The sequence below is a fragment of the Antechinus flavipes genome, chromosome 5 (assembly GCF_016432865.1).
Source record: "Antechinus flavipes isolate AdamAnt ecotype Samford, QLD, Australia chromosome 5, AdamAnt_v2, whole genome shotgun sequence".
NCBI classification, from domain to species: domain Eukaryota; kingdom Metazoa; phylum Chordata; class Mammalia; order Dasyuromorphia; family Dasyuridae; genus Antechinus; species Antechinus flavipes.
This window is the reverse complement of record NC_067402.1, coordinates 146100131-146113697: the sequence shown is the minus strand read 5'-3', so window position 1 is coordinate 146113697 and position 13567 is coordinate 146100131. Positions and strand designations below refer to the sequence as shown.

Genomic DNA, 13567 nt, shown 5'->3' with positions numbered 1-13567 from the left:
TAGCTCCTGTCACATATGTGCCTACTACATGCCAGGTACTGTGCTATCAAATATTGTCCTTAAGAAACTTGTATTCTTTTGAAACTGGTGATGGCAAAATAATGGTCTAAGAATTTAAAGGCAAAATTATGCAAAAGAAAATTCCTAAGATGAAAGGAAGGTATACAAGTAGCTGGTGAGATCAGGACAAGATTCTCATATGAAATAACATGAGTTGTTTTCAAGGAAGCTAAAGATTCTCTAAGGTAGAGATGAGAAGAGAATAGATTTTAGGTGGGGGAGCAGTCTGTGCTATTCAAAATTATATATTCTTTTAAAATGTCATTATTCTTTTGTTAACCTATGTTTTGGCTAAGTATGAATATAATCTTAGGTACATCACCGTCACATCATCTAACTTACCTTGATTATTATTCATGTTTTTAATATATAAATTTTCTTATAAATAAAACTTTCTCATTCAATTATGATTTTATCATTTCTTGGAGTTATATATCAATGCCCAATGTGGTTTTTGTCTATGAAAATTCAGTTTATTGAGATATTTTCGATGAAATATTTAATTCTAGAAAGTCAGTAATGGCAAAAAAAAAGAGTCAGAAATACATTTAAATATCTCTTCATTCAATTCATTGCCATTCTGCAAAAAATGGTCAATAATTTGACCAAGATTTTGGTAAAACTGGCTCTGGAACCATTATATCATTGTATAGACATCACTTAAGAAATTTCTATCAACTTTCTACCTCAGTTTTATGATCTGAATCTTTTTTGAGGAGGAAAGAATAAATATGTAGTTACTAATGATGGTTTCTTATAACTTTTTATGAAAATGGATTCCTATTGCCAAAATACTAAAAATAGGTCAAGTAATGTAATTATGATAAAAAGCTAAATTGAAATTACCAAAACGTTCTTAAGTCTATTCTTAAGAAAATCTAAAAAACTTCAGCATCTTCATAGATTTAATGCTTTCCATTCATAAAAGTAATAATTAATCCTTAAAACATATCAATCAGCTTGAACAAAAAGAATACTTAAACCTGTAAACTGTTCATGCTAACTTCTATTTTCAGACATTAATTTTTATTAAAAAACTGGCAAATACACTTCAATTTATTTTATAAATCATACAGGACAGATAAACTGATTGAAAAATTAGTTACAAGTCATAGTCATAAACTAACCAGCTTATTTAATTTGTAGGGTGTACTTTATTTCCAAACAAATGAACACCATCACAACAAGCAACAATTTGGCTTCTACATCAATTATAGTCAGCCATTATTATTAAAAAGAGTTCAGTAAGTGGTTAAAAGCATCAAGAGATCTTTAATTCTGTTAGTTAGAATTTATAGAACATGAACTGTTTATTAAAGACATGGCAAATTACTGCAGTATGTAGACCACATGCTAAATTACATATTCTAGAGTAATTTGCAATGTCTCTTTTATATTGATTTGCAAGAGAAAGCATGAGTATGTGCTGCCTAGAGCAGGGGAAGAATTCTAATGGAATTTAGTTAAAAGAGAAATTTTCTTTTTAATGTCACCACACATCATTGTGTCTTAAAAACTTGCTGGGAAACTTCTATGAGCTTAATCTTTCAAACTATGCACATACTTAATACTGAAAAAAATCATCATGGTTTTCTCAGAAGAAAAATGTTGCTATCAAATAGGAGTCAAGAATTAATGCACAATTGTAGTAGTACATTACATTTGTAATTATTTTTATATCAAAAATTACATTTCTGGATATAGGTTGATAACAGAATTTTCTAACTGTTCATTCTTGTTATGAAAAGTTAAGTGTTTAGGGACAATGCATGGGTGATACTTTAAAAATACTTTAATTACTGTTACTGTAAGTATATTTGTGTATTCTTTTTCTAGATTCTTGACTATGCTAATTTTTTACAAACAAATGTTTCCCCCCCAAAAGAATGATGAATTTAGCTTTATTCTTACAGGTAATATAGATTCAAATCCTTTTCATCTCAAAGAATAAAAATGTCCTTTATATGCATTACATTTTAAAATCTATTAGATTGCATTTCTCTGTCTCATTTGTCTCCGTCTGTCTCTCTCCCCTTCTTCCCTACCTCCCTTCCTCCATCCTTTCATCTACCCATCCAATCAAGATACATTTGATATGAGTAATAAATCTTTTATTGTGATTGTAAAAACAAGACTTAAGTAAAATTTTAAAGTAGGAGAAATTTGCTCCAGAGAGATTTCTGTTTCTTTTTTTTTCTTTCTCTCCTTCTTTATAGTTATCATCATCCTTCTTAGAGAACAAAGCACCATTCTATTACTAAAGTGTACTTTTAGAAAAAGATTTATGGTCACTTATTCCTTAATGTGAACTAAACCATAATGTTACCTTTCCTAATGATTTTTGTATGTCAATCCCTAGTCCTAAGTTTGGAATAAAAACTTTGTTCTGTGTTAAATGAATTTCAAGTATTTATGAGCAAGTTGATGAAGTATTTTTTTGGAAAAACTTCCTACTATCTCTGAAATCACCTCTGTAATACATATGAAAAAGAAATTTTACATCCCAGAAATGTAATAAAAGATCCAGAAATGGCTTTAATAATTAAAATGGAGTGTTAAATACATTTTGCCTCTACTTATGACAAATAAGATACTCTAGAAACACTCGTTAAAGTCTATTATATGAAACAGTATAATACATAAAAATATCTATTAATAGAATCAATAATGTTGCTTGATCTAAGATGTTCCTTAAATTGTTATTTTGCTAGCAAAATTTTGTCAACAAAATTGATAATTTAGTCTATATTTGGATACTCAATTGTTGCAATTGTTTTAATTGTAAAAGAAAATTTCACTGTTATTTTGTACATGTTTAACTTCATGATTATGCCAATTTCAATTTCTACAATGTCAAAATTCAGTTAGGATCAAATTTGGTAAAAGAAACATGGTTAATTTATCATTCCAGACACATTAGTCTTTGTACTGGCTAAAACTCAATGGCAGACTATTAGCAATCTATCATTTCAAATATGATTCCAGAAAGAAGCTGCTATCACTATATCTCTTTTTCATAACTCTATCCAACTTACCTTGGTTCATGGTAGTTGAGATAAGAATAATGTTCAAGTAGTTTCCATGTAATTCCATTATCATAAGAATAGTGCAATAAAACGCCTTCACCAGGCTGGTTGGGGGCTTTGCATGTACTCAAAACAGATTTGCTGCCTAATCTTAATGTGAACTGGAGAAACCTAAATAAAAATTAATTCATGTTGATCATTGACAATACATAAGCATTTCAAAATATTATACTTATTCCTGTTTTTAAAAAGATTTCCAGGCAAGTTTAGATGAACTTCCCATGCTGCTTTGTAACTAACTCTCCTTCCCTTTAATGTCAATGTGTAATATGCGAACATAAAAGCACACTTGCATATGTATATATAGTACTATATACATATATGTACACATATATTAAATATGTAACAGAAGGGTTTGAATATGTTTTATTTGCATTCACAGAAATACACACACACAAATATGTGTAAATGACATATACACATTTAAAGTGCCAATCATCACTGTATTGTATTATTTATTAGGTACTGGGGGAAGGGAAGACATGGAATGGATATAATCAGCCATCACAAGCTGTCAAATAAATAAAACTATATAAATAATTAATTAGCACTTGGCTCTAGCACACATTTTTTGATGTTAACATTTCATATTTTTCCAGCTGGCTGGTAATAAATACCCTAAAGTCATTTGTTAGGCACTTGAATTACTAAATAAAGAATGGATTAACCCCAAATTAACCCTTGTCTCTAATCTTAATTATGATTTAGAAAAGGGTTAAAGTAACATTTTATGGAGAAAAGAGAAAATTTGAAAATTCACACATAAGAAAATTAAATTAGTTATATCACTTTGCCATTCATTTCTTAGCTCACCTGGACTGTGAGCTGTCAAGAAAAGATGTAATGAGCTGACGCCTCCCATCTTTGTTGAAAACCAATGCCTTTCCACTGGCTAAGACACCACAGCCAAAGCTAACTTCAGCACCACGGATAGAGTAAAAGTTGTGGTATGAGGAAAGCCTGGAACTTCCAAAGCTTTCAGAGATGAACATTGGGAATGTTTGGGATGCCATTTCACAAGCTGGACCTGAAAATCCAGGGTCACACCTGTATGAGAAATGCAACATAATTAAGTATTAAACCTTGTAGCTTTCAATTTTAACCTTTTAATTTTTCAGGGATTTTTTTTTTTTTCTGAATCCACTTCTGAAGAATAAAATCAAGTATCTGAATGGTAAGTGGAGTTTATTATAGCTTTTAGAGAATTATGAATCTGAAGACTCAGCAGGGTCTGGATGATTGTAAATATCTTAATGAAATGTATTCTTGGCAGAGCAGTGCTGTGAAAAGGTTATGATTAAAACAATAATTCATTGTGCACCTTCAACAAATTCTACACAATCTACCTACATAGATACTAATATTCATACAGAGTTCTATCCTGAAGTCTTTTAATAAAGGTGAAACATGTGAGATATGTAATTTGCTTCAAGGTCATATCAAAACAACATAACAAATTCTACCAACAGGAGATTTAATACTGAAAATATATTTATACTGAAATATATTTAGCAAAAAATTGAAGGTTTATAAAGTTTAAATGCAAGTAGAGTATTTTCAACTAGGTAAAATGCAATGATTATGCTTTAATGTGAAATGTATTCATATTATTTGGAACTGGAAAATACAATTGCATTCCGTTATTTTGTTTCCTTGTTTTGACTCTTTAGAAACCACACTACCAATATTCTCATGGGAAAACACTAACCTTTTATTCATGTGGAGATCCTTATTAGAAATTAGGATCCCAGGTTGGTGGAACTCCAAGAAAAAAATGCCATCATATGTATACTTCTGGGCATGTTCTGTTTTTAATATGAACTGATTTGAGCACTTGAGCTAAACTCAAGTGAAGAAGCCATTGTCTTAAATGTATCTTAGTTTAACATTGGGATGCCAGATATTAGAAGTACATTGTTTTTAAGACAGAGGCATGATGTAGTAAACATACAATAGGTCTAGAGTCAAGAAGACCTAGGCGGGGAAGTCTTCTCTTACATTTAATGGTGTGTGACCCTGAGCAAGAGTACCCCAGGCAATCATCTAATGTAGTAAGTTGCAGACCAGGGCCTATTATGCATTGCTAAATGGAATTTTTCACTGGCATTTCTCTAAACTAATAAAATCTAAGATTCTGCAATTTCAAAACAAAAACCAACTAAAACAACAAAACACTATAGAAATAGTTTTTAACCAGGGGCTCATATGCACATTTTTTCCTTCTGCTTGCCTCTATCTTCCTTATTATTTTCTTTTTTGCTTTTCTTATCAAAACACTGAAATTTCAGTGTAATTCAGCTTACTACAGAATGTAGTTAGGTATAAAGTAGGTTTTTGTGGGGTCCCATTTAATCACTAATGTATCCAAAATATATTTCATAGTCAAAACAAACTTAAAAAAATGCTATAAATTAATTCTAGAATATATGCCTAAAGGATAATGTCATAATTGACTATAAGATTAGAAATTTAAGAGTATTTTTTTCTGAGTGTACATCACTAAAACACTCCAACAAATGATAGCATTCATTGCAAACTCTTTTGCCTGGCATTCCAGTCCCTCCATTATCTGACATCATCTCATTCTTTACATTCTTTCCTCATATTACTGCCCCTCCCCCATTATGGACACTTTACATTCAAGTAAAACTACATTTTCTTATCTCTCTGCCTTTGTTTCTTCTGCTTAGAATATCCTTCTGAGATTGATCTACAGGATCTTTAAAGTGTAATTTAAATGCCATCTTTTCTATGAAACTTTTTGATCCTCTTAGTTATTTTTTACCTTTTTATTCAGACCTCACATAGAACCTTGAATTTATTAGTTTCATAATACTATATATTATAACTGGATTTTATATGCTTCTTTAAAGTTTTCAAAGCATTTTATGAATATCATAATATTTGATCATCATAACAATCCTAATAAGGTAAGCATTATAGCTATTGTCTCCATATAGAACAACCCAGGAAGAGAGATTAAATAATTTGTCCATGGTTTTACAGTAAAGTCAAAAGGTGACTTTGAATCCAAAAGTCACTTGACTCTAAATCTAGATGCCACACTGTCTCTAAATTTACATCCTAGGTAGAGGTGCATCCTAGGTAAACATGGATTTTGCTTTCCATCATATTGGTAGTTTTTTTACAGTGCCTAGAATGTGCACAGAGCAGTTGGAAAATAACTGCTCATCAAAATAAATCACTATAGCAGAATCATCTAAAAATATATCTTGCTTACTACAGACATACATATATGGCTGACATCTTGGGAGGTCCATTTTATCCTCCTCACTACAAAGAGAGAACTGATAGAAGGGAATTTAGGAATATTCCTTTATATCTGAGGAAACTTAGCAATGGAGTATAGAATTAATATACTGTATATGATGAAATTTTATACTAATGTGTCTTAGGCTTTGGAAGATAATGATAAGAATTTCAAATGTGCTTATGACATTTGCTAGCTCTGTGAATTTGGGTGGAAAACAGCCTCTGGAGCCTTAATTTCTTCATCTATAGAAATTAGTAATTATCATGTTTAGTTCATGGAGTTCATCTTAGGGAAACAGTTTGCAAACCCTAAAGCACTATGTAAAATAAATGATTATTTGGATTAGATTATTTAGATTCTGAAGGTTTAAAATGAGTACTCGTTATTTCTGTTTGGAAAATTATTATTATTATTATTATTTTGCTGAGGCAATTGGGGTTAAGTGACTTGCACAGGGTCACATAGCTAGGAAGTGTTGTATCTGAGGCCAAATTTGAATTCAGGTCCTCCTGATTTCAGGGCCAGTGCTCTATCCTTAAACAATTATTGCTGACACTGATATATATTTTAATAAAACCCAATTGATGTTATACAGATTTTGAGGGAAAATTTTATTGATGCTACTTTATATTTTTTTACACATAGAACTTTCTGGCATATAGGATAAAATGTCAACTTTTTAACACAAAATTAATATCTTTTCGGAACTCCAAAATAAAGAAAATATTAAATTAATATTTCTGCAGAAATTTGTGAAACTTAAAAAAATAAGGGATTAAACATGTATGAAGAGGCTATAAATGAAACTGAGAAAGTGATTTAGGTAATTATTTCTAGATGTGAGGAATTTGATTTTTGCCAAGGCATTTAAGATGAAATTTGGTGGACATAATATGGAGTAAACTTTTCTCTCCGAAATACAATAATCATAGATTCAGCATTAGAAGGAAACTTAGGGACAACTGTGTGGCACAGTGGATAAAGTGCTAGCCCTGGAGTCAAGAGGACCTGAGTTCAAATTTGACCTCAGACACTTGACCCTGCAAAAGTTACTTAACCTTGCCTCAACAAAAAGAAACAAAAAATAAATTTAATTATCTTTGAATCCAATGCATTCATTTTACAGGAAAGGAAACTGGGGCCAGGAGAGATAAAGTGATTCGCCCAAGATAATGTATGTAGTACAAGGCAGAGCCAGTATTCAAATCTAAGTCCTCAAAATCAAATACCAGCACTCTTTCCATTAAACCATATTTCTCTGCTCTGAAATTTTCTTCACATCTTTGTAATTTTCCTTGTAATTTTAAATACTTTACTTTAAGTGGAATTCTTTTTGATTGGAAGTCGCATGATCTAAAAGACTTTGAAAGGTTGGCATTAGCTGTTCATTCTCATAAACATCATATCTAAGATATGCAATAATGCTCTTGAATGACCATAATTAATGTCTCTTAAATTATTCTCTATTTTGGGAATGTCTGTGTAGAAGGATAAGAAAAAGCAGAATGAATGATCATTTAGACAAAACTAGAAATATATATAGGTCAAATACAAAGATTAGGAATTTAGCAAATGTTTACTGAGCCTATGCATTTTATTAATATATAATTATACATGGTGTAAATGCTATATAATAAATACATTTGAGGTATGTAGATTTTTTTTTTTAGTTCAAATACATATATGGACCAAAGAAGAGTATCTATTAAGTTACTAAAGTTTTACTATTTCTATTATAATATCTGTGATAACAGAAGAAGGTGTACGGCACACTGGGCAGATCTCAGGAGATTTTCTGGAAGGGCTAATACAGTTGCACAGGTTGAGAAGAAACACAGAAATCGCAACATTCATTACTATAGATAGCAGCCATTTTGATGAGATCATAGATTTAATGAAACATCCAAGCTTATATGGCAAACCCCCCAAAAACTTCATAAAGAAAGCAGTATCACAACAAAATGTGAAAGTGAATTGACTCACAAGAGTTTTAGCAGATAATTTGGACTTAGATCAATCCTGTTTGAATTCTATAATATATGCTTACTAGCTGTGGGAACACAATTAATTTATTTTATTATTTTTTATGTAGCTTTTTATTTACAAGTTATCTGCATGCGTAATTTTACAGCATTGACAATTGCAAAACATTTGAAACACAATTCATTTAAATCCTCTCAGCCTCAGTTTCCTCATCTATAAAATGAGGATAATTAATAATAGATACTACTTCTCAAGGACAAAATAAAAAATAACATGTGAAGTGCTTCACAGACTTTAAAGTAATATATAATTACTAGCTATTACTTACTAAAACATAGCATTTATAGTATGCACCATTTCTCATAAGCTCCCCTTTTGTAGAATATTCTTTTAAAAATTCCAAAAATGGCCCAAGTTAATGGTTTAGCATGCAGAAGGTCATCTGAAATTCAGTTGAATTTTTTATAAGTTTACTATATAGGAAACTGTGAAACATGTTACAAAGAGTACATAATAATAATTAATAATAGTAATAACAATAATTTTATAGTGTTGAACTTAGGTTGAACAGATTTGCATTTGTCCTTGGTAGAACCCAATCAACCTAACTTGATAAAGCAGAACAATTTGTGGCTTGCAAAATAAATCATGTGTTTGTGTTTTTGTTTTAATCTATGAATATTATTATTATTACAGTGCTTACTTGCAGCCATTTCGAGTACATTGTCCTCTTCCAGAGCAGAATTTGAGGCACGATGGACCGATATAAACTGGCAAAAGAAAACAAAGGTTTGTTTAAATAAAGGCTATGCAAGGGAAATGTTAAAACCACCTTCCCACATGGTATTATATTATACCACATCTATATCTATCTATATTTATCTATGTAGCATATGGCCTCATTTGTGAAAGTTCAGGTGAACTGAAAGTGACATATGGTGTGTTCTATGACAAGTTAATTGCTTAGATGACAAAACTGTTAGAGTTTACTGATAAATTTTTCAAGATTTTGACATATTGCATAAATATATTGATTTGATATATTGCACAGAGAAGAAGAGAGGAAGATATTTGTGATTGTGACCCTCCTTTGTACAATCTATTTTCCTCTAAACAACTTTAATACTTTTATTCTATTAAGAGTCATATTTTTATAAGATTCATGTTCTTTCTTGAGGAAAAGAAGAATGTCACAAAGGAACATCTGGGTATGTCAGCAAAGGATCAGGCTAGATAAATTTTCTTGAAACCAACTCCATAATGGGGACACAATTGAACAATAGATTACTTGTGGTTCTTAAATATATTTCTTAATGTTAATCAACTTGGGGAGAGTAACAAATTTCTTGAACAGTTTAAAAACATCTTTAAGGATATACTGAAAACTACATTAAAAAATTAAACTACTCCACCAATAATGTGAAGTTATGCATCCTAATTCAGACCATAAATTTAGAACTAAAAAGTACTTTTCAGGTTATTAAGTCCACAATCCTCAGAAAAATGAGCTAAAGAGCAGGTGTTACTTGCTAAGTGTCACAAATCCAGTTGGTATTTCAACTGAGATTTGAGCCCATGACTTTCTGCCTTCCAAATGCTATCCATTATATTATGTTACTCTGTCCATTATGTTATGTTACTTTTCAATATGGGGAACGAAGAACACACCAGTATCCATAAGAAACTGAGCACTTTAAGTTACAAACTCTACATGAAATTTGGATTCTTGTTTTCTTAAGCTAACCCCAAGATCAAGTTTTGATTTGTTCATTTTTTTACTTGCTTTTTCTCTACTTGCTTGAGTCTGGTACTAGTTCTTGCGTCTTGTCAAGACATAGACTTCTGTTTCTGGACTTAGCATCCTTGGCAGTTGAGCATCCCATATAGCCCAACAGCTACTGGAATTCTTTTGCCTTTTCTCGTTTCCCTGTCCATGCCAAAAAAAGTTGAGCCTTGTTCATGGTATGATCCTACCTTGGCCTTGCCTCAGGACAGATACATTGGCAGGGATTTTTGTGCTAGCTTTTTGGATAGATGAAGCAGATGACAAATATAGTACTTATACCAAGCATAAGTAGCCCTTGGCTGCTCTGATGGACTACACAATATACCTAATTAGCACTCAGGAAAGTGAAGCCAAGGAAACAACCATTTTCAATATGTAAATGAGTATCATTTTTCTCCCCAGAGAAAATCTAATTCAATGGCTGCAGGCATACATGCCTTATGTTTTTTAGATGGGCTAATTTGTTCTGTAGTTCAGCACACACTAGACATGATCCTAGGTAGTTCCTAAACCTAGTAAAGTGGGCTGCAGAGTTCAAAAGGTTATTGATTCTAGAGATAAAAAAGTTCTATCAGAATGAAAAAAGTGAATATTCAAGTCATTAACTAAAATTTAGTTTTTAGAAGTGATCTTTGTTGCCCTTATTTTCTAACCAAGAGTTTCAATGGATTGAAGAATAATATTAAGATTGCAAATTTTCTTGATGATGAAAAAATAATTTTTTTTTCTTGAGGGGATGGAAGAAAAAGAGTATATTTTTCTCCTGTGTTGCCACTCTCAGCTTCTCTTTTAGAAAAACAACAACTTTATTCCAAAATTAAAAATAACAGTTAACAGTGAATTTTTTCCCTCTGTAAGATACATGCAAGTTTTAAATTAAGTACCAATAAGATTGTCTTAATATTTTTAGGAAGTTTCTTTCCTTATGAAATAAGAGAAGCAGTGTGGTAGTTCAGAAAAAAAAGGATTTAGATTCAGGGTCAAGACACTTATGTTTCAATTTCAAGTCTACCAGTATTTTAATTTTTTTGCCTGTAAAAATGAAGTCACAGTTCTTGCATAACTTTTCTTACAGGATTGTTACAAGGAAAGTGCTTCGTAAGCCTCCAAAATCTGTGTAAGTGTGAACTGTACTTAAGTAGAATACACATTGAATCTTACTCCATAATAACAGAATATACTCACACATATACACTCATATTTACATATGTCAAAATATGTATATATTTCTAACAAAATTCTGACATCCACTGACCTCTACCAGGTTGCTGTTCTTCACAATTATATTATTTTAACATAAAATTTTCTGTTTCATAAAGGACTCAGATTCAGAAGGAATCGGGATAGAAAAAGGAATCATTCATTAGTGAATTCTCACAGAATCCCTTAAGGAGGAAAGTGTCATGTTTTCTACCTTGCAGATAAGACAGAGAGATGGTTATTGTTCTTTTGAGGGAGTTGCTTAGGTTGAGCCCTGAGGCAGTTCCTTGCCTTAGTTGAGAGAATTTAAGATTTCTGGGTTCCAGGGTTTTCATTATGGCAGCACTGTTAACTACTGTCATTTCATTTGTTTCAACTAATACTGACCCTGCCTCATATAATGTTGGGGCAGATTAGGTACTTGACAAATACCAGCTATAAGCAGGGCACTACTGTAGCTTCCCTAAAGAGTTACCTTGACTTTCCTGTGTTTGGCATTTCTTCATGTATTTTACTAAATTAATCTTCAGAGAAGTTCACATATTCAATTATAATTCAATAAACATTTATGTCGTGTCTAAGGCATATTATGTCATGAAAAATTTAGATAAGAAAAGGCTGCCATTCTCATAAAGCTTAAAGTCAAGCAGAGGGGCCAGTAACATATCTAGATAACTAAAACACACTAGTCCTTGGTCCAGTGCATTAGAGCCCAGTTTCTTAAATTATGGGTTGTGACCCAAATGGAGTCTTGTAACTGAATGTGGGAGTTGCAAAATTATGATTATCAGTAAATGTTTGATTTTTACATCTTATTTTATATACCTATGTACCTGGAGATCATGTAAAAGTTTCTCAGGCGAAAAAGGGTTGTGAGTGGAAAAAGTTTAATAAGCCCTATGTTCTTAAAGCCCCGAGAGTTGTGTAACCATGTGCTATGTGGGTTCTAATGATGATGCTTTTATCCATCAGAAAAGGCTTCATGGTAGAGAAAGCATTGGAGCTGAACTTTAAAAGATGAGTAAAACGTGATAAGTGAAGATCAGAACAAGGATGTTTCAAGAATAGATAGAAGCATGAGCTAAGGTATGGAGGCAGGAAAGTTTAACATGTATTTGGAGGATAGAGATTGCTCCAGTTTCCTTGGTACACAACATTAATTAAGGGGAGCAATATGAAATCAAATGGGGAGCATAAGTTGGCATTATATTGTAGGAATCTGGGAATGCTAGGAAACGAAGATTAAAGTTTAGTTGGCAAGTAACGGGGAACCATTGAAGGTAGAGAATATTGTGGTGAGAAGACTGGCACTATATATGAGAAAGAAAAATCTGGCAGCAATATTAAAGAAAGACTGGAGAGGTTGTTAGAAGGGAGGCAGGAAGTACTATTAAGAGTCTATTGCAATAGTACATCTGATCCACATTAAAGTGGTGGCAGTGGGAGTAGAAAGTAAAGACATTTGTGAGAGATGTGTCACATAGTATAATGGCATATTTACACTCTCATGAATCATTTAGGCTGTGCATTTTGTTATAGTGATAGTGTTTCTTTATGAAGGTCTTCTGTGTTTAGCATATAAACATTCCAGATGTTGTGGCAGCCAGTAAGAGAAGAATAGGCCTTATTTTAATAGCGCAGAGTGGGATATATTTATGTTAATTCGATGTAAATAGTTGAAGGGAATGTTAGGCTATCCCTTGTCATCAAGCCTGGGAGTTTGAGTTTTAGGGCTTAAAAAACATTTTAATTATGTATGTTGCAAAATACCAGGACCTTTTATTGCTGACTCCACTGCCTTTTCTGATTGCTCATCCCTGGGCTTCCTAACAGAAAGCACAGGCACAAAAGAAGAAAGAGTGTTTAATGAATTGCAAGGCCATAACTTACAAATGTGATGAAGTCTGTGCTGAACTAACAAAAGTGCAGGAAGAGTTTACATCAATGGTATGTGATTATAATAGGCATAAATACTAACTATTATCAATCGCCCACATGTTTCCAAGGATTGGTCCCATTTGTCTCCAGCGAATCCTGGTGTCCTTGGTTAGCGCTGCATTAGGGAGGGGGATAGTTATTCGGTTCCACCTGCAAGAAATTGAACACACAAATTAACTTCATTGCTAAATTCAAATCCTCATTGATTGATTTAACCACAAGATATTTTGTATCTAGCTA

The 13567-nt window shown here is 32.0% G+C and overlaps 1 protein-coding gene across 1 annotated transcript in view; it reads right to left on the bottom strand.

Moving 5' to 3' along the window:
* RELN (reelin) overlaps positions 1-13567 on the bottom strand; it is a 389961-nt gene that overhangs the window by 178971 nt on the left and 197423 nt on the right. Inside the window, exons 14-17 of the mRNA XM_051963196.1 lie at positions 13368-13477; positions 9107-9173; positions 3960-4193; positions 3096-3257 (exon numbers count right to left, since the gene is read on the bottom strand). Coding sequence (XP_051819156.1) covers positions 3096-3257; positions 3960-4193; positions 9107-9173; positions 13368-13477 — 573 coding nt within the window. The remainder of the gene's footprint in view (positions 1-3095; positions 3258-3959; positions 4194-9106; positions 9174-13367; positions 13478-13567) is intronic.